Source organism: Emydura macquarii, unplaced genomic scaffold (assembly GCF_026122565.2).
Source record: "Emydura macquarii macquarii isolate MOO-44397 ecotype Brisbane River unplaced genomic scaffold, CSIRO-AGI_Emac_v2 contig_369, whole genome shotgun sequence".
In the NCBI taxonomy this organism is placed as follows: Eukaryota; Metazoa; Chordata; order Testudines; family Chelidae; genus Emydura; species Emydura macquarii.
In genome coordinates this window covers 3,241,830-3,263,880 of record NW_027130506.1, presented here as the reverse complement: position 1 = coordinate 3,263,880, position 22,051 = coordinate 3,241,830, and the positions used below count along the sequence as shown (strand labels likewise).

The window sequence follows — 22,051 nt, the reverse complement described above, 5'->3', positions numbered from 1 at the left end:
AAGTGCTCAGGCCAGTCCACTGTTCCTGTATGCATGCCTCTGCAAGGCGTGAACCTTCACTTTACTTTGTGTTTGCCTGGATCTATTCAAGCCATGTGACACACACATTTGGGAGTATTACATAGCAGAGTTTCATATCTATACATATGTGACATTGCAGGAAACATACTACCATAACAATAATGTTCAATATGTCATGAGCATTCCAAAAACACCTTACATAACATACTTTGTATTAGACAAAACTCAGTTACACTATAAGGGTGAACATGAACGATACGCAAATCGCACCATAAGGGTGTACATGAGGTACAGCACGTCGCACCTGAACAAGGAGAATGCTGTATCACAGACACTCAATGTCAGAAAGATGTTAGTCTTTTACTTGGACATGACTAAGCCTTTTAGAAAATCTCCCAGGTTGTTTTCATCAGTTGCAGAAAGATCTAAGGGAATTTCCAAGACTCTCTATGTGGCTTTCTGGCTGCATTTTGATATCTGTCTCATGATCTCCAGACTCCTCCTGGAGTACTATCCCATTCAACAAGTTCTGTTTCTACTTCAGTGGCCTTTCTTAAAAATGTTACTGTTGCTGAGATACATAGAGCTGCAGCTTGGACCTCCATACACACCTTTTCTGACATTATGCAGTAATTCATAACTCAGCTTCTGATGCTGTGTTTGGCTCTATTTTACTCCAGAACTCCCCCTTCTTGAGGGTACTGCTAAGTAGTCTCTTAAAGTGGAGCACCTCTAGGGATCCTACTTAAAGCAGGGGAGGTTACTCACCCTGTGTGGTACTTGTAGTTCTTCAAGGTGTATCCCCCAATGAGTGTTCCACTACCTACTCAATTTGCCTCTGCTTTGGAGTTCTTTCCTATGGAGCTTTGTGGTAGAGAAGGAATTGGGGCCAGTTCGCCCATGCAGCTCTATATAGCCAGGCTGCAAAGCACACGGCAGAGTAGAGCGCATGTATGAGCTAACTCATCATTGCTACCTAAAATCTCCAATCAAAGGTACATGGTGCATGTGAAGCGGAGCGTCCATAAGGACACAAATCTCGAAGAAAAAAGTTACTGCACAGGGTGAATAACCCCTCCTTCTGCCTCCCCTATGAGGGCATCCACCTCAGTTCCCTCTTACTGTCTGTCGCTGTGAGACAGCCTGTCTAGTGTCCAACCCGCTAGTTCTTAATTCACGCTAAACTCTGAAATCTTCTGCATATCTTCAGAACCACTTCTGAGTTCCTGTTTTGATAACTATGAACTGATCACCAACTGTTCCCAGTGCCCTTCTCACTTTCGTCTACGGGAACTTCAGTGCCGCGCTCTTCAGAAGACCCCACCATGGCACCGGCCTTAGACGTCGACTCGGAGCATGAGGAGTCGTTATTGGGAAGTCTGTCAGTGACCAGCCCCTTCCAGAGTGGCCCTCCCAGTGCATGGAGGGGTAGTGAAGTTGGCTACGGCTTTGTGACAGAGCCTGGCATCTCTGCCATCCACATCCAAGTGGGCAGAGAAAAAGTACTATGTGCCCGCTAAGGGTTTCAAGTACCTATGTACACACATCCATCCCTGGGCTTGTTGGTGGTTGCGGTGGCTAATGAGTGCGACAGGCAGGGCTAAATGAGCTCCACTCCAAAAAACAAAGAGGCAAAGAAGATGGACTTATTTGGTCAAAAAATTTATTCGACAGAAAGACCTACAGCTAAGGTGATACCATTTTAATATCTAGCAATCGCTGGAAAAGTTTACTGACTCCCTCCCTCAGTCCTCCAAACAAGAATTCAAGCCCATCCTGGAGGAGGGTTAGACTGTGGCCAGGGTCTCCTTGCAGGTGGCTTCAGATGTGGCAGACTTGGCAGCGTGGGCAATGGCCTTCACAGTATCAATGCAGAGAGCTTTGTGGCTTCAGTCATCTGGTCTCTCGACGGAAGTCTAGCAGTCTATCCAGGACCTTCTATTTGATCGCATTGCTCTGTTCGTGGACCAGACTGACTCCAGGCTGCATGATTTGAAGGACTCTAGAGCCACGCTTCACTTGTTGGGCCAATATACCCCATCCTCGCCAACACTGGTTCGGGATGCAGTTGGATCTCTCAGTGGCTCATCCTTGGTCTCTGCCGCTGCACCCAGACTTCATTTCCCAGGACAGGGGTCGGTTACTTCACCCGGACCTAGCCTCCCTGCATCTGATGGCATGGCTACTTCATGGCTGAACTGGGAAAAGTATCACTGTTTGGCCCAGGCCCAGAGAGTGCTGTTGGAAAGTATATAGCCTTCCACCAGGGCATTCTCCCTAGCAAAATGGAATCGCTTTGCCTGCTGGGCGGCCTGTCAGATTATATCGCAGACAAAGTCTCCTATACAGGTCACCCTGATCTATTTGCTTCATTTAAAACAGGAAGGCTTAATCTTTTCGTCTGTAAAAGTTCATCTGGCAACGATATCGGCTTTTTACCCACCGATACAGGGCAGATCGGTTTCCTCCCACAAGATGGCAACTAGATTCCTTAAAAGGAAAAGGTCTTCCCTCCGATTAGAAAGCCAGTTCCCCAGTGGGACCTAAACCTTGTCCTGTCGTGGCCTCCTGCTCACTCATGCAATTTTTCATGGAAGGTGGCCTTTCTAGTAGCAATCACCTCTACATGCAGGATGTTGGAGATTAAGACCCTGACTTCGGAGCCAACTTATACGGACAAGGTCCAGCTTTGCCTTCGTCTTGCATTCCTACCGAAGGCTATTTCCCGCTTTCACGTTAATCAGGATATCTTCCTGCCAGTATTCTGCCCTAAGCCTCACAGTTTTAATGAAGACAAGCGCCTTCACTCGCTCGACGTAAGAAGAGCTCTAGCCTTCTACATCGATAGGACCGGACCATTTTGTCACTCCATGCAAGTCTTCCTAGCGATTGCTGAAAGGATGAAGGGCAAACCAGTCTCCTCGCAACTAATATTATCCTGGTTTACAGCCTGCATTCGAGCCTGTTATGAACAAGCCGGAATTGCGCCTCCAGTGTCCCTGTTGGCCCACTCCATGAGGGGCCAGGCGTCTTCAGAGGCTTTCCTGGAGCATGTGCCTATTCAAGATATTTGTATGATTGTCTATACATACCTTCACGTCCCACTATGCCATCATGCAGCAAGTTTGGGACGATGCGGGATTCAGCAGAGCGGTACTGCAATCTTCATGATCATGAATTTCTGCCCACCTTCAGAGGCCCAGCTTGTAAGTCACCTAAATCAGAATGGACATGAGCAAGCACTCGAAGAAGAAAGAACAGTTACTTACCTCATAACTGTTGTTTTTTGAGATGTGTTGCTCATGTGCATTTCACAACCCACCCTCTGTCCCCTCTGTTGGAGTTCCGGCAAGAAGGAAGTAAGAAGGAGGGGGGCCAGCAGCACCATATGTACGAGTGCATGTGTGCGCTGCTGCACAGGGCACTAGATCCAGCCCTACGGATACCACTAGGGGAAAAACTTCCGGCACCAGTGCATGTGGCGCGCACACACACACCTAAATCAGAATGGATATGAGCAACACATCTCAAAGAACAACAGTTACGAGGTAGGTAACCATTCTTTCCCCCTGCTACTGCTGTTGAAGCACACTGGACCTTGGGCTACACCAGCAAGTTGGTACTCAATAATCTCTTCTTTGCCCGGAAGCTATCAAGTTTGTGGGAATGGTGTCATCACCATGGAGTGACCCTTTTGGCTTTACACCTTCCAGGGGTGAGCAACAACTTAACATTTTCCTGAGCAGAAATGTGATAACCAACCATTAGTGGTTGCTATGGAAATCCATCCTAGACACAGTATTCCATTGGTGTCTCACCATATACTTTTTCGCCACAAAGAGCATCAAGCATTTGAACTTCTGCTCCAGAGGAGGCATGAGTCCAGGCTTCTCACCGGCTGCCTTCTTCCTTCAGTGGTCTTAGGAGCTGCTCCGTGCTTTCCTGCTGACTCTTCTGATCTCCAGAATAATATCCAAGATCAGATGGGATAAGGCTTTGTCATCGTATAACCTCATGTGGCTGTCAAACCTGGCAGAGATATCAAAGCAGCCTCCTATACACCTTCTAGTGTGCTCGGACATAGTATTCGGGAACTTCACTCAGATAAAGCATGCAGATCTGTAGTCATTTTGGCTGACTGAGCACTGCTGACAGAGGCTGCTACCTACAAGTTCAGGAAATTCTTGTACAAACCAGGAAACCTTCAACCAGGAAGACATACTCTCTAAAATGGAAAAGTTTCTCTCCATATGGGCAACTCCGAATAATATTGACCCAGTACAGGCCTCAATACCAAAAAATCTTGGACTATATATCCTTCCTGAAACACACAGGGTAGCACTTCATTCCTTAAGTTTCACCTTGCTGTGAGATTGGCATGTCATGTTCTAGTACATTCATACTCTGTCTTTTCACGCTTTATGATATCGAAATTCCTCAAGGGCCTTCTTCATACTTGCTGTCCAGTCAGGATCTGACTTCCACATGGGACCTTATATTGTCCTTTAAAGCTTATCGAGTGTCCCCTTGAAGCATTGTCAGAGTGCTCAATACACCACATTGCCATCAACACGTTTTTTCTCATGGTAATTACCTCAGCACAGAGAGTGAGCAAGCACCATGATCTTATGGCCAGGCTGCCTTACGCATCTTTCCACAGGGACGAGATGGTGATGAAATCACACTCCGAATTCCTCACTAAGGTGGTCTCGAAATTCACCTGAACCCAACTCCATCATCTTACCAGTCTTATTCCTGAAGCTGAACTCAGTGCCAGAAGAGAAGCAGCTGCATGCTTTGGACATCTCTAGAGCCTTGTTATATTAGCTACCCATATTATTAAAGGACCAAGCTTTCCAGGCTTTCTCTCCCTGTTTGTGACTATATCCATTATTGAAAGGGCAAGCTCTCTCAACATCATAGAGAAGCTTGAAATGGATCACGCAGCATATTTCCACCTATCAGTTGGCTGGTGAGTCACTCCATCTGAACCTCAAGGCACACTCCACCGGCACTCATGTGGCATTGTCCACCTGCTTCAGAAAAGTTAGTCTCTGTAATCTGCAAGACAGTTATGTGGAGCAATTCACTAGTTTTTGTTGAACCATATGCTTTTTGATATTGCAGCTAGATTGGATGCCAAGTTCGGGAGAGCAGTAATTCTGTCTCTGTTTGACTCATGCAGCTGAAACTCCTCATTCCCATTCTTCAGGGAGGATACTGTTTGTCAATCAAAGGGATCCACATTAACATGTACTTAGAGAGAAGAGAGAACGATTACTTACTGTACAACAACTGTGGTTGTTAAAATGTTGTGAATCCCATGATCTGCCCTTTGTCCCCACTTTTGGAATCCTGACCAGCGCAAGCTTTGAATGGACAAGGAACTGAGGGAGTGTTGTAGCCACTCCACGCTCTATGCCCTCATACAGCATAAGGAAGCAACAGGCACATGCACAGCCTTGACAAACACTGCTAGTAAAACAAAAAAAAATCCAGTCTCTCTCATGAGTTGCATGTACACCAATAGTAGGATGCACACTGACTAACCATCTTGAAGAAATACAATACTGTAGGGTTAGTAACCATTCTTTTTTCTAGTAGAGCTATTAAAATATTTTTAAGGAGATGCTGATTTTCAGTATAATTGCCTGTTTCATTAAAACCAAGTTGCCTCATAGTCAGTGGTCATTTCAAATAAGTCATTTCAAAGAGCAATGGCAACTATTCATTAGCGTACATTAGACTAAAAAAGCTAAATAAGTTATAGTCTGTAAACTGCTGAAGTAGAGACCAAAACTGAAACAAATCAAAAGGAAAAGTTGAACTGAGGTGAATAAAATAGGTGCAAATTAGATAAGGGAAATGAAATACAGAAAATGGAGAATGTTTCTATAAAGTAGAAAAAGAGCAGCAAACTTTTTGTTTAAGGCATCTGCACAGGAGCAATTAGTAAATGCAGTTGAAATGTGGCAGACATTATTTGGACAGTTAAGTAAAGCCATTCCTAAGCAAATAAACTCCATGTTGTGGGGGTTGTGAATTAAATAATGTTGTGCACTCCATGATCACACTGAGCAGTGAAATGAGGAAAACATTGGAGTGGAGATTAGCCTTATTAGCCCCTTTGGGTTTGTGTATTTCCATATGATTACCTTATCCCATACTATTATTTGCTCTTTTGTAGTATTATGTGACATTATAGAAAAATTAAAGGGATACAGTCAAGTGAGTTAAGCTTCTACCTAACCTACTAATTTATTTCCTAATCATAAAGAAAGCCATGTACAGTATTTATACTAGGAGCACTCACTGACACATGAGCGGGCCATTGACTTTTGAAATATTTAAAAACAGTTTGATAGAAAAAAAGATTATAAGCATATGGAGAGGAATATATTCACCATTTGGTGTATAAGGCCTGTAGTCCATGTGAGTATTTTCCTAACATTATTTACCGCTAGACATTTATCACATAACTTAATGGATAGTTAGTATCAGGATTATATTTTGTACATTGTTCTGTATGAAATATACTACAGGATTAAATTCTCTATATACTTAACTTCTGAGTGTGTAATGTTGAATACTGAAGAATGTTTGCTCCTTTAAAAATGAAAATAATGTCATTTTAGATGTATCACTAATATTAATCTATACTGATGTGGAATGTCTGTTTAATCATTTATGGTACAATCCAGTCGTAACACAGCTACAAATAATCCCTGGTGATGCTATGTAACGCATACAGAATAATTTTCTAATTGATTTTTGCTTCCCTCTTCAGTTGTCTCTGCATACTATTAATAAGTCATTTAATTTTGTTTATAGTTGATCGGAGTTATGAGGAATTACAGTGGTTGCTTAACATGGTTCAGAATGACCCTGTACCTTATGTAAGGTTAGTATGTCTACAAATATTCAAAATCAGCACTTTTCACTAATATTAGAATTAGTGCATGAAGTTCTTTGGTTTGTGTTTATACCAGAGGTTAGGCTATGTCATTTCTGGCCTTAAAATCTGTGAATATTGTTGTGAAAATTTGTTTCCATTAATTTTTAAAATACCACCAAAATTCATTTTGATGTTTATGGTAATTTATACCTAGCAAACTGTTTGTCATTGTTTAACAATCCATAACTAAAAAAACAAAATTTGATCAAACTTAGTCTGAAACTGCAGGTATTCTCTGTTTTGTCCTTTGATTTAAGAGGCTTTCCTACAGACAATTGGGACCTGTAAATCTATTATTTACCTGTTGCATAAAATAAAAAATGTTTTAATCTTAAATGTGTTAGGACTGAATGAACATCATTATGTTTGGGTACCAAAGAGTGTAAAACACTTGTTAGACTGTAGATGGGGTGAAAGGATAACAACTGAAAATGTTGTGGTTACTTGATAAGTTTGTTTGTTTGATTTAATTTAGATTTAGCCAATGCAATACAGTATATATTTTAGCATGAATAATGGCAGCCTCTGAACATTAGTTCCCATATTCATTTCCCTGCTCCTCAATTCTTTCTGGTGCTTTCTGCATTTGCCAATACAGCAGTGCTGTTTTTTAAGCTGTATATATTTATGTATTTTTCCTATTTATCTTTCAGACTTCCTGGGCAAATAGAGTTAATAATTTCCCTAGTCCTAGGAATATATTGTTGTTCTTTTTAAAGGAAGTTGGGTACAACTTGACCCATTAGATTGGATATAAGTATCAGCTGAGGAACCAGAATATTTTTAATTGAGTCTCTTAAGGAGATTCTGTCCATTTGAATTTTTATTAATTTTTAAATTCCAGTTTCAGATAGAGCACACTTTATATATAATATCCTGAATATTAAAAAAAAATCCCTTAAAAATATTAAAGGTTTTTTGTTCCCATATTTATAAGGGTCTTTTCAACAAGGGACAAAAATGACTATTTAGAGCAAATGGTGAAAATTACTATTCACTAGGTGTTGTCAAAAGCATAGTAAACAATCTGGAAAAATACAGTATTTTTTGTTTGTTTTTTATTCATTGGGGTCATAGGTGTTGCATGCAAAATATTCAGACAATAATGTAATTTCTAAATTGATGGTGTCCCTTTAAAAAGTGAAGAGTGAGTCTTAAATGTTTTTACTGTTTTTCATTTTGTAACACATTTAATGTTTAGACAAGTTTTTTTTTTTTAAATCCCACTGAAAATAAATATTTATTAGAAGAATGTGAAGAGTATATTCACCCAGGGTGGCTCCTATTAATTTACCTTCGAGCATAGCATAGCCTTTCGAATTGTCATGAAAACAGATCAGCCTATATACAAAATCATACTTACCCTTTACCAGGATGAGTGATACTGTTAACTAATGTCCACCCTGATTGTGTCCTATTTATTACCTTTACACTAATTAGTTTGGGGATGAGATCTGCATATGTGTGTGCATGTACAGACAGAAGAGAGAGCTAAAAGGAATTAAAATGTATGTATAGATTAGGGGCTCACAAATCGTAACATTTGTATGCCTAATAAAAACTTCAGTGTCAAAAAGATAATTACAGACATATAAAACAAAGTAACTTGAGTCTCAGTTCATTTGTATTAAAAAAGAAACTTTTGTTTCTCTTTCAGACATAAGATTTTAAACATGCTGACGAGGAATCCACCATTTACTAAGAACATGGAGTCTCCCTTGTGCAATGAAGCTTTGGTGGATCAGCTTTGGAAACTTATGAATTCAGGTTGAATCTCTTCTGTATTTTAAGAAACTTTGATTGGTTAACATTCTGCACATCTCTCCAAAGTTAAAACATCTGGTATATAAAATGAGCTCTCTTTAGGTTTGTTTGTTAGAAGCTGAAAAAGTGAGCCTTTCCATTCACGCTCCCATCATCTTGTAGGGCTACCTAACATATAACAAGATTGTCCTTTTGCGCCCTGTTTTTCCTCCATCCTCTGCAATTACTGTACTTGTTGCAATGTACGTTTGTCACTGACTCTCACCTTGTGTGATTCTTTGACCCTAGCCTGCACCAGGAATATTTCTTGTAGTATTGCCAACAGTTTTCACCTGGTGTGCTACTCCACACATTGTGTCTTTTCTATTACAAAATGTTGGAGTGTAATTTTCACATTTATAATTTTGAATAAATCATTTATTTTCAGTATTCAAATAGATCAAACACTTCAAGCTCTCATTAGATTAACCCCCACCCCCAGTTCCCAAATTGAATGAGTAAAATAGATTTTAGAATTTCTGTGGATTAATTAGATTTTATGAAGTTTGTACTTTAAAATTAAGACTTGCTTGGCTTTGACTAGTAAAGATCCTACTGTGAGAAGGGTTTGTATCTTTTGCTATTGACCTGTTTTTCATTACTGAGGCAGTTTTATCCAGTACTCACGAACGGCTCTTTCACATTTGGCACAGTACAGATTACATATAAACATTTATGTAGTCTTCTCGGTCATTGAGAGCTGACTGTTCTCTTTGCATCTTTATTTTTAGTGTTTGAAAATTTTCAGCTACACTCCAGGGATTGAAGTAGGGAGACTACTAGTAGTTCAGTTTTGTAAGATATGCCAAATGTAAGACTCAGGAAATAAACATTTTGATGTTACCTCCAGAGAATTTGTGTTCCCTGTTTCTCAAGAGAAATGTGTGTGCCATGTTAATTTATATTCATTATCTCTTTTTGCAAATAACAAACAAGATACACATTTTCATTATTTGTAGGACTTTAAGCACCTAAATCTCTATGTATGAAGATGACATACTGGTTGAATTTTATTTTCTGTAAGGGATAATTGCAAAGTCTCAGAGTGCCAATAAAAATATTTGTTAAAGGCAAGATGAATTAATAATCCACTAGATTTATGGCTGCGTAGTCCTAAAATTGCAGTGCATGTAAATTTACTAAAACTGAAAAGAAGTACATAGTGTGGAAACATATCATTAAGTTTTTTTCTGTAGTCCTTTATCTTTTATTGACAAACATAAAGTTGTTAATGCTGCTGAGTTCCAAAGAGTATAGTGATGAGATATATTTACAGGGTTAACATATTCACCCAACAGTTGTATTTTAAGATTAACAATTCTGCCAACCTGCTCTGTGAAAGTGGGACAGATGCTGAATGTGTAGTCATTGTTTTTTTCAGAAGTTTTTCTAACTAGAATAACTGGGTAAATATCTTTTATTCAATATTTAATGGCCGGATAGTTTTATTAAGAAAAAATAAGTATAGTTCTCATCTCAGTAATTTTTTATTCTGTTTGAATGTCAGTTCTGTCCAGATTTCATTGCTCCTCCAGCCAATTGTTCATGAAACTCTTATCAGAAAAGAGGTGCCTGCAACTACATAAATATATACAACTAAGTCTATTCCAAACACTATTCGCTCCCATGATACTTGTGATACACAAGAATATATCTCGTAATTTTCCCCTCTGTAAGATCTTGCTCAGCCAACATGTTAGTTGGCTCATCCTTTCCTTGTTTACCAGTTTAATTTCTATTCCTGCTAGAGAACAATATGTTTGATGAACTCGTAATCAATCAAGTGCTGGGCTGAGTTTGAACCACATTATTTTACTTACAGCATTGTGCCAGAAGTTAGATATGTTTTGCTATTGGTGGTGCCAAATGTGCTTTTACCATTAGTGTGTGAAGATGTCAATGCAACATGGAGTTTTTAAACATTATTTTTTTATGAAAGCATTTTCAGTGCATTAAAGTTGACCCATACTAGATGGTAGTCATATTAGAAATTCGATATTTACTGTTGCTCCTTATGAATTTGTCAGTGACATTTCCAGAGTGTGTGCAGCAGTTATGTCCCTGTCAGGACTGGGACTGCTAAATGTTATAGAACACAGAGGGAAAGCATAGTCCCTACCCCAAAGACTTCAGTCATGTCTCTTTCTCACAGACTTAAATTATGGTTATCTTGGACTGTAATGCCTCACTAGTAAATGGAGTCTGTTCCTGTTGTGTGAATGTAGGAATGATAGACAGGATTAACAACTCGTTTTACTTATGATTGCAGACTGCATTTCAGTCCCTCACCTAGAGTGGACCACCTGTATGGTATTCAGTAACATGTAATTTTTAAAGAGTATATGTAGACTTGAGAGACAAGATGGGTGATTTAATGCCTTTTATTGGACAAATTTCCATTGGTGAGAGAGACAAGCTCTTTTTCAGCTCTGTGTGGCTCAAAAGCTTGTCTCTCTCACCAAGAGAAGTTGGTTTAATAAAAGATATTACCTCACCCATCTTGTTTTTCTAATATCCTGCGACTGACATGGCTACACGTACACTGCATATGTGTATACTTGTAACAAAGCAAGGTGATAATGATCATACAGTACAAAAATATTGTTCAGGAGACGAGATGGGGTGGAAACATCATGATTCTGTCTATAGCAAAACTGAATTGCCAGATTTTATTGATTCATACTAAAGAATATGTGATTGGTTAAAGCTTGTGTCTGATTTGGCAAAGATTGCTGCTATTTAAGCTTTTTGCATAGTTTTCCAATTTTATAGCTTTCCCAGACACTGCTAGTTGTGCTGGATTTTCTTGTTTTGTGTTGTAGACAATTCGAGAGTAGGTTGAGGCTATAAAATTCTGGTTATTTTTCATGTTTCACATCCAGACCTACTGAGGTGAAAAGCTAGTTGTCAATGTGGTGTTCTGCTTACCTGCTAATTGTCTTTGATAGTAAAATCTAAACTGAGATGTTAAAAATGGAAAGTAGTGGCGTGTGTTTTTTATTAATATTATTTAGTGCTGTTGTGATATAGCACCCAAATATCTCAGTTGTGATTGGAGTCCTGTTGTGCTAAGCATTGTACAGATGTAGGAAGACATGCTTCCTACCTCAGACAGCTTACAGTCTTATTAAAAGCAAACATAACAAGTGAGTGTAACAAACAATAGGAGGGAAGGATGAGGACAATATAGGCTAAAAATGTGTACAGCTTGATGGCTCCGAATCGTTTAACCTTTTAAAAAAAATTTTATTATTATTATTTTAAAGATTATCTCTACATTTTAACACTAGTTCCTCCTTGATTTTTAGGTACTTCACACGACTGGAGGCTACGATGTGGTGCTGTGGACCTGTACTTCACACTTTTTGGCCTTAGTAGACCTTCTTGTTTGCCATTACCAGAGCTTGGACTGGTCCTTAATCTGAAAGAAAAGAAAGCTGTACTCAATCCTACCATCATCCCTGAGTCAGTGGCAAACAATCAGGAACCTGTGAACAATCCTAACAATCATGGACAACTAATAGGATTTCAAAGCACTGTAAGCACAGACCATCTGCATATACCTCCTCCACCCTGCTTTGAATATTCCACTGGCTCCCAGTTGTACTGTGTAATGAATTCAAACTTCTTGTCTGAACTTTCAAGACTTAAATCTTTGACCTTTTTGTTTTGTTACTCTCACCACTTCCAGTATAGTACCAGCCTTAATACCCTTTCTCTTTCTCTCATCCCCATTCTCATTCCTTTGTGCCTTTTCCCTAATGTGTGGAATGATCTTCCAGTTTGTCTGCTGAGCCCACACCTCTCCTCATTTGTATCCATCCTAAAACGTAACTGTTTCTGTATCACTTACAAGAAGTAAATTTGATTCACATAGAACATGAGATGCTATGGTGTAAAGGTCATCAGCATGAAATTGGGATGTATTGAGTTTTTTTATATCTCCACCTAGAAACCAAGTGCCTTAGTTCCCATGAGTCCAACTACACCTGAATACATGGCTCCAAGAGACTCATAGAGGCGTCTAAAAATGTCAGATTTAAAGTCTGATATTGTCTACCTTTCAAGGGTTAGAATCCAGGTCCCACTGGGAAGTTAAAAAACTCCTCTTCCCAATGGTATGGTAGGCCTTTGGGGATACAGGGTATTGGACTTCAAAGTCATGCATTTTAATAGAAAAACTGCTGCAAGTTCAGAACTATATCTTGCCTAAAGGGGGCCTTGTAATTATGGAGGGAAAAGTCAACATTTAGTAAAGAAAGAGGAAAACATTTTTGTGACAGGTTAATTTTTAAAAATAGCAACTGATATAAGTTTAAGTGCTAGAGAGAGAGCTTAGTGGGCAGAGAGTAACTCGCTTGTCATGTATACAATTAGATTGTAAGCAGTTTGGGATAGGAACCCATTCTTTTACTTTCTGTAATGCATATAGCACACTTATGAATAAAAATAACATATACATTCAAAGTAATTGGAAATAACTATAGAATTTTTTCCTCACTAAGAAGTCCATCTTTTATTAGTCCTCATCTTTGGAGTAAGTTGTGCTCAAAGCTTTTAGAAGACAAAAATATCATGAGTGCAGAAATTTAGTGTTCATGTGTGGATCATCAGAGATTCTCTGAATTGCCTCTGGAAGTTATCAGCATTTTTGTGACACTTACTAGTTTCTGTCCTCAGATGTACATCATGAATGTACTTACAGTAGAACCTCAGAGTTATGACCATCTTGGGAATGGAGATTATTCGTAACTCGGAAATGTTCATAACTCTGGAAAAACTTTATGGTTGTTTTTTCAAAAGTTTACAACTAAACATTGACTTAATACAGCTTTGAAACTTTACAGTGCAGAAGGGAATGCTGCTTTTAACCATCTAAATTTAAATGAAACAAACACAGAAACAGTTTTCTTACTTTGTCAAATCTTTCTTTTTTTTTTTTTTTTTTAACTCCCCCCCCCCCCCTTTTTTTTTTTTTTTAAGTAGTTTACATTTAACACAGTACTGTACTGGTTTTTGGGTAGTTTTTTGTTTGTTTGTTTGTTTATTTTTGTCTCTGCTGCTGCCTGATCTCATACTTCCAGTTCCAAATGAGTTGTGTAGTTGACCGATCAGTTTGTAACTCTAAGGTTCTACTGTATTTATAAATGTTTCTGTAACACTCATTGCTGCATCTGAACACCTCACAGCTGCTCAAAGGCAGATATGGCCATTAGCTTTTAATATACTTGGAAGCAGAATACTCTGAATAATGTGTGAGCAAAGAACATTGTTTCACTGTATGTGTTGTTTGTAAAACCTCTTTAAATACATGTCTTTGTTCTTAGAGGTGCTTACAGCACATACAGAACCTTGATTTCTGGGTGTTTATGCATTCCTACTTTAAAGGTCTAGGTAGTCTCTTCTCAATTCTGAGAACTTGGCTGCATTCATTTTAAAAAACTATCACCCTAAACTGATACTAATTTAGTTTTCCTTGTGAAATACAAACAGAATAATACAGTACAGAAGTTGGATAGCACTTCAGGCAAAATTTCTTCCAGAATGTTTCACAGACTTAAATAATGTTGGGGGTAGTGATAGAACATGAAACGAAGAGGCCAGAGCAAGGGAAGAACTTGTCAGTTGCTAGTGCATGTCCAGGTTGACTAGATTGTCTTTTGATGTATCAGGTTGCATGTTCTGTGAGCATGAGTTGTTTGAGGATGAGAATTGTTGAATTATTGTGGTTCTAGACTTTCCTATGGGAGGAAGTTACCAAGGCTAAAGTTTTAATTGTAGAGAGTATGCATTTATAGCCACGTGATTTGGTATGGGACACCCCTGATTCAGAAGCGGTACAGCATCTTGGTATAGTAGTAGATGCTTCTAATGTTTTGGAGAGAAGGCTATGGTAGGACTTACTTTAATCTAGGTTTTAGTAAGGGCTAGTGTCTATTTCTCTAAGCATGTTTGTCTTTTCCTGTATTTTATTTTGTGTTTTCATTGTACTTTGAAAAGCCTTTCTCCTTTTTTAATGCCTATAACTGTGTAGTTTATAACTCATTAGACTTGTACATTTATTTTCATGTTCCACTTACCTTTATTTGGTTAATCTATCTAAGCAGTAATTTACAAAGGGGTCTTACATGCCTCTTTTTTGGAGAAAATTTTAGTATGACATATGAAAGACTATCAGGGGGTAACCATTAGCTTTGACTTTTGTTCAACAGAATAAATATTATGTTTTTAAATTTAACCTTGTATCCCTTGTTTAAATCAGAAACTATGATAATTTTCAAATGAGATTTGAAATTAGGAGAGTTAGTGAGGCAGAGATATATAGAAAGGCTTTTCAGGAGCTGCAGAGATTCGTTGCACACCAACAGTACCATGATTGTGAGAAGGGACAGAAGAGAGGCCAGTTCTAGATATACAGAGAGAGCGAGGATGGAAGTAAAGAGAAAGTATGTTTGTAGGAGAGGTTGGCACAAGTCCATGAACAGATTTAGGGAATATTTTTTGCCTCAACTACAGGGAAAATTCTGTTCAAATCATCCACTCAAAAGTGTTTTCAACCAGTATGTCACTTTTAGATTTAAATATGCTTTTGCTGTGTTCTAATTTTGATCTTTAAATGCTGCTTCAGGAGGATGATCATCTTGTTAAGGAAACTGCATCCAGCATTTCTGTTCATCAGCAAGGGTTGAAGAGGAAGGCTGATATGCCACTCGGGTCCCCATTGGAGCCAGGGCAGATACTAGAGAAGAATGAAGACAGTAAAGTGAAACTCAAAATCAGAGTAAGAAAATGGCAATTCAATTTTAACAATATGTAGGGTATTCAGTATAACAGTGAAGTATTTTGCTGAGTTTTCTAACAGCTGTAGCCTAACAAAAGGCTTGCTGTGCATATTTGTAAGGTAGTTATTGCAATTATTTGGCAAAATCATCTCCCTTCAGATTCTTTATTGGCGGGCAGGGAATGAAACTGCCAATTAATGTTTTAATGTTCTTGTTCATGCTATTTTCACAGTAAATTAGAAAGGAAGATAGGATAATGAGCAAGACTTTTATATCATATTTCCTTCATTTTTATTCATTATCAGTGATAAAATTTGCTTCCTTTCCCCAGAAAAATAAGACCTGTTAGAATTAATTATTAATACTCCCTTATTTTTACATATGTCTTGTGCGTTCTTTAGTTCTCAAACTCTCAGGAAGAGGAGGAAATTGATATGGACACTGTTCACGATAGTCAAGCTTTTATCTACCATCATTTGAATATGCTGGAGAGACCATCAACACCAGGTATGAATCGGTTAATTTGCAAATCACAGGTAGTATGAGACTCAACCAGTGAAAGTGTTCTTGTTCTGTGGATTTTTCCCCCTGAATGCACTTTAGTAAATGTTTGATTGTTGATGAAAGGCATGTGTAGCATGGTTTCTGTGAATCTTATATGTCTTAGGGTATTCAAGAATAGTTCATTTAAATATATATTACTGTGTTCTGGTTGTATATTTTTGGTAAGTAAGGAAACAGCCATGGCTTAGGAAAAAAAATCCAAATTAGAATAATAAACTGAAGACAGAAAAAGAATACTAGAGAGAAGAAAAATAGACCCAGTCAGTGATTTGGGAAAGTTGGTTTCTGACTTTATTTGGTTACAAAAAACATTTTTAAATAGAGGATAACTTTAAAGCAGAAGCAAATGTATTCTGGTAACAAATATATAATGTGACCAATCTGAATAAATTATAACTGGATTAATTCTAGTAATAAAGACCCTCAAACAGGCCTCGGAGATGCTTATGACTGTTTTAAACTTGAAAAGTTTCCATCTGTGACTATGTTTTTGTTTCCTGTCCTTAAGACAATTATCTAGTACAGTTCTTTTCACTCTTCTGAATTTTTACCTCTAACTATTATTCTTAGGTATACACTTTGAAAGCCTTAAGCAAGGTTCCCTACTCTACCATCTTGCTTCTCTTTCATTAAGAGAGAGAAATTCAGTAACTGGCCAACACTAATTAATCTTTGATTTCTCATTTTTCTAGCATGTCCCTTAAATAATTTCCAAGATTTTTTCCATAACTTTGCTAAACTCCATTTGAAAGGTGATTCGCAGTGTTTTATTCTTAAAAGTTTAATAATTGACCTTATGAAGTGTGGTGAACATATAAGTGCATCTAAACATAGGTGTTGTGGATTTATTTATTTTTTTTAAGTGTCGTGACCAGTCATAGATTCATAGAAATGTAGGACTGGAAAGGACATCAGTAGGTCATCTAGTCCAGTACCCTGCACTCAAGGCAGGATTATGTAATAACTAGACCATTTCTGACTGGTGTTTGTCTAACCTGTTCTTTAAAACCTCCAATGACAGAGATTCCACTACCTCCTAGGCAATTTGCTTAACTATCCCGTGCTATCCCGTAACCTGATAATTAAGAAGTTTTTCCTAATGTCCAACCTAAACCTCCCTTTCTGCAATTTAAGCCGATTGCTTTTATTGTTCTCCTCTGGATTTTTTAAAATCTGTCCATATCATTCCAAAACTGGACACAGTACTCCATCTAAGGGCTTGTCAGCATAGAGTAGAGTGAAAAAATTACTTCTCGTGGTTTGTTTATAACACTCCTGCTAATATGTCTGTGATAGGTTGTATCAGGACCTTTGAGGCCCCCTGCTGGAGGCCTCATGGTCCTACCACACCCTGCCCCATGAGAGGGGCAGTGAAGGTGGGTCCTCCAGGCCTGCTTAGAAAGGCTGCAGGGAAGCAGCCAGTCAGAGCTCAGCAGGCTCAGATAAAAGAAGCCGTAGGGCTGGAGCAGTTCAGTTGCTGGCTGGGACCAGAATAAGGAAGGACTGGAAAGCTGTAAAACTCTCCAGGCAAGGAGACCTGGGGGGCAGACTCTGCTCAAGCAGGGAACAGACAGAGAACTTCTCTCTTCGAGTGATTGCTCATATCCATTCAAATATAGGTGTGTGCGCGCCCCGTGCACAGATTCCTGGAACTTTTTTCCCTTAACTAGCTCCATAGGGTCGGCTCAGGTGCCCCCTGGAGTACCACGCTCATGCCGCAATACATAGGGCGCTGCCGACCCTGCGGCCCCTCAGTCTTCTTTCTGCCTGTGACGGTTACTGGTACGTCTGCCTCTTGCATACTGTAAGTAGCATCCCTTAGTCTATAGCATTCTTTGTTATTCAAGTTTCTTGTTAATTGTTATTAGAGTAATAGTAAAGTTGAGTATAGAGATAGTGCCCTTAGGGGCTAGAAGCTGAGCCATGCCTGGCTCCACCGGCTTTAAAGCCTGCACCGCTTGTGCAAAATCCTTCCCTGTGAGTGACCCTCACGACCATTGCCTCCGATGCCTCAGGAAGCAACATAGGAAGAACAAATGTAGGATCTGTAGGTCCTTCAAGCCCCGGACCCAAAAGGAGAGGGACGCAAGGCTGAAGGCGATCCGATGGAGTCTGCACTTCGCCCGGACTCCGAGCCATCGCGTTCTCCAGCGGCACCGAGCGTCTCATTGGTGTGGAGCGCTCCACCGGCACCGGCGTGGTCGGTACCGAAGAAGAAGCGGCCAGTGGCCACACAATGGTTTCCCTAGCCTCCATCATTCCCGCCCTAGATCCAGGGGACTGGTATGCCGCCCTCGACCTGAAGGACACATATTTTCATATCACTATCCTTCCAGGTCACAGAAAGTTCCTAAGGTTTATGGTAGCTGGATGCCACTACCAGTTTTCAGCCCTACCCTTTGTCCTTTTGTCCGCGCCAAGGGTGTTCACAAAATGTATGGCAGTGGTAGTGGCCCATCTGCGCCGCAGAGGGGTTCAGATATTCCCATACCTGGACGACTGGCTGATCCGGGGCAAGTCCAGGGCCAATGTGAGGAACAGCCTGGCTCTTACCTGCGCCACATGCACCAGACTGGGGCTGCTCATTAACGAGCAGTCTACTCTCACCCCGGAGCAGCACATAAAGTTCATAGGGGCCCCCTTGAATGCCACCCAGGCCAGAGCCTTCCTCCCTCAGACTCGGTTCGAGACCATGACTGCCATAATCAACGATCTGCACAGGTCCCCCACGACGACAGCCAGGCACTGCCTTCAGCTGTTGGGACACATGGCGGCATGTACTTATGTGGTGAGGCTGGCCCACCTCAACCTCAGGCCTCTCCAAGGGTGGCTGGCCTCAGTCTTTGTACCGGCCAGACACCTGCTGAACAAGGTAGTCACGGTTCCCGCCCAGGTACTGTCCTCCCTGGACTGGTGGAGGGACCCTGGGGAGGTTCTGAGGGGCGTTCCCTTCAGAGACTTGGCTCCCTCAGTGACTCTGATAACGGACACCTCAGATGAGGGTTGGGGGGCCCACATCAAGAAGGACCTGAGCACTCGGACTATGGTTGCAAGACGAGAGGGCTCTCCATATCAATGTCAGAGAGCTCAGGGCAGACCGCTTGGCCTGCAAGGTCTTCCTCAATCTCCTGAGGGGCAGGATGGTTCAGGTCCTTACAGACAACACGGCGGCCATGTTTTATATAAACAGGCAGAGGGGAGCGCGCTCCTCGGCTCTTTGCCAGGAGGCTACTCATTTTTGGGACTTTGCTGTGAGGCACGATTTTCACATATCTGCTTCTCACCTCCCGGGGGTCAGGAACAACGAGGTGGACCGTCTCAGCAGGTCGTTCTTACCCCGCCATGACTGGTCACTGCACCCGGAGGTGGTGACTTCAATCTTCCAGAGGTGGGGGGTTTCCCAACTGGACCTGTTCACGTAATCCTGGAACAGGAAGTGCCCAAAGTTCTGCTCGCTCCGCGGTCGCAACCCGGGCTCCCTCTCCAACACGTTCCTTCTAGACTGGACAGGGACCCTCCTCTATGCGTTCCCCCCATTCCGCTCCTGCCCAAGGTCCTCTTGAAAATCAAGAGGGACAGAGCGGACATGATACTGATCGCGCCAGCTTGGCCGCAGCAGCACTGGTACAGCATGCCACTCGACCTGTCCATCGACCTCCCGCTCCCGAGGCGCTACGACCTGCTCTCACAAGACCAGGGTCACCTGCTGCACCCAGACCTGGACTTCCTTCACCTGACAGCATGGAGACTCTGTGGCTGATGGAGGGAGAGAGAGCCTGCTCGGCGCAGGTCCAACAGCTTCTGCTAGGCAGCAGAAAACCTTCCACTCAGGTGGTGTACCAGGCCAAGTGGAAGCGGAGTCCCGGGGTATCCCACCGTCCGGCTCGCCCATACAGGTGATTTTGGAGTACCTGCTCCACCTGAAGCTCCAGGGTTTAGCACTGGCTTCCCTGAAGGTGCACCTGGCAGCTATCTTGGCTTTTCACCAGCCGATGGAAGGGCGTTCCCTGTTCTCCCACCCCATGTCAGTCAGGTTCCTCAAGGGGGTGGAGAGGCTGTATCCCCAGGTCTGTGACCCGGTGCCTCCCAGGGATCTAAACCTGGTCCTCGCCATGTTGACAGGACCCCCCCTTCGAGCCCATGGCTACATGCCCACTGCTCGTCCTCTCTTGGAATGTAGCCTTCCTGGTGGCCATTACATCGGCTAGGAGGGTCTCCGAGCTCAGAGTTTTAACCTCGGAGCCCCCCTACACAGTCTTTTATAAAGATAAGGTCCGATTGAGGCCCCACCCAGCCTTCCTGCCTAAGGTGGTGTCTCAGTTCCACTATAACCAGGATATCGTCCTCCCCGTGTTCTTTCCCAAACCACACGGTTCGGAGGAGGAGCGGAGATGGCACTCGCTGGATGTCAGACGAGCCTTAGCCTTCTACATCGAGCGGACCAGGCCGTTCCGGAAATCAATGCAGCTGTTCGTGGCAGTGGCGGACTCGATGAAGGGCTCACCTGTCTCCACCCAGCGCATCTCCAGCTGGATCACCACCTGTATTAAAACCTGCTACGAGCGGGCGAAGGTGCCACTTCCAGGAGCTGTGACAGCACACTCAACCAGAGGCCAGGCCTCTTCTGCGGCCTTCCTGGGAGGAGTGCCCCTGCAGGACATCTGCAGAGCAGCGATCTGGTCGTCGGTCCACACCTTCACGTCCCACTGCGCCATCGTGCAGCAGGCGAGAGAGGACGTGGGATTCGGCAGAGCCGTGCTGATGAGAGCAGCTCACCATTGACTCCTACCCACAAGGTATAGCTATTTAATCACCTATAGTGGAATGGATATGAGCAATCACTTGGAGAGAAAACAGGGTTACTTACCAGTAACTGTTGTTCTTCGAGATGTGTTGCTCATATCCATTTCACCCACCCTCCGTCCCCACTGTCGGAGTCGGCAGAAAGAAGGGACTGAGGCGCCGCAGGGTCGGTGGCGCTGTATGTACCGCGGCATGAGCGCGGTACTCCAGGGGGCACCTGAGATGACCCTACGGAGCTAGCTAAGGGAAAAAAGTTCCGGGAATCTGTGCACGGGGCACGCACACACCTATATTGGAATGGATATGAGCAACACATCTTGAAGAACAACAGTTACTGGTAAGTAACCCTGGTTTCAGCCCTGTGGTAAGGGTGAAGTGGAAAGGGATACTGGGGCATGGCCCAGGGAGTGCAGCAGCAGCAGCTATTAAAGAAGCAGTACATGGCTACTATTTGCAGGTTTGGGACCTGGAGTATTTAGGGACATACGATCCAATATGGCACATGCCATAGGGGATTGTCGCAACAGAGCTTTGCTGGCTAGGCGAAATGATGTTGATGACCCGGGATAGTGGAAGGGCCCAGTGGCAGTGTAGCCAAAGCCCTGAAAGGGGGACAAGTGTTGTTTAGAAGCCCAAGACGAGCTAGAATTCAAAGGGCTCAAGGACAAGTCTGAAGACCTTAGAGAGGGGCCAACCATTTGTTGAACTTTGTTATTCCCCAGAAGGGGACTGAACTTGAGAGGTGACCTGGCTGGAGAGCTGGGTCAGTGACAACTGCTTAGAACAAAGAGTCTCCAGGGAGGAAGTCCTGGGGCATTGCTCTATAACAAGGCAAGGACGGACTTAACGCTAGCCCAAAAGGGCTGAGAACTGAGCCCTGAGACAGTGCTGAAGACACCAACAAGAGCACAAGGACAGGCCCTGTTGGACCTTTTACCCCAGGAAGGGTTCGTTCATGCATATTAACTATGGCAGCCGGAGGAATGAGCTACTGAAGACCTGCCTGACGAGGGCAACAGCTGATGGGGGCACCAAGGAGAGGAAAAAGTGCAAGATCACTCCCAGTCAACAAGAGGTGCTCACAAGAGGTGAGGGACCATCACAACATCCCAGAATGATGTTC

General features: G+C 42.0%; 1 protein-coding gene across 2 annotated transcripts in view; it reads left to right on the top strand.

Moving 5' to 3' along the window:
- The window catches only part of TAF2 (TATA-box binding protein associated factor 2), a 110,594-nt gene that overhangs the window by 75,057 nt on the left and 13,486 nt on the right, over nucleotides 1-22,051 (top strand). For both annotated transcript variants that reach the window (XM_067530787.1, XM_067530794.1), the window contains 5 exons: nucleotides 6,853-6,922; nucleotides 8,634-8,743; nucleotides 12,088-12,317; nucleotides 15,408-15,560; nucleotides 15,963-16,068. In XM_067530787.1, the coding sequence (XP_067386888.1) occupies nucleotides 6,853-6,922; nucleotides 8,634-8,743; nucleotides 12,088-12,317; nucleotides 15,408-15,560; nucleotides 15,963-16,068 (669 nt within the window). The remainder of the gene's footprint in view (nucleotides 1-6,852; nucleotides 6,923-8,633; nucleotides 8,744-12,087; nucleotides 12,318-15,407; nucleotides 15,561-15,962; nucleotides 16,069-22,051) is intronic.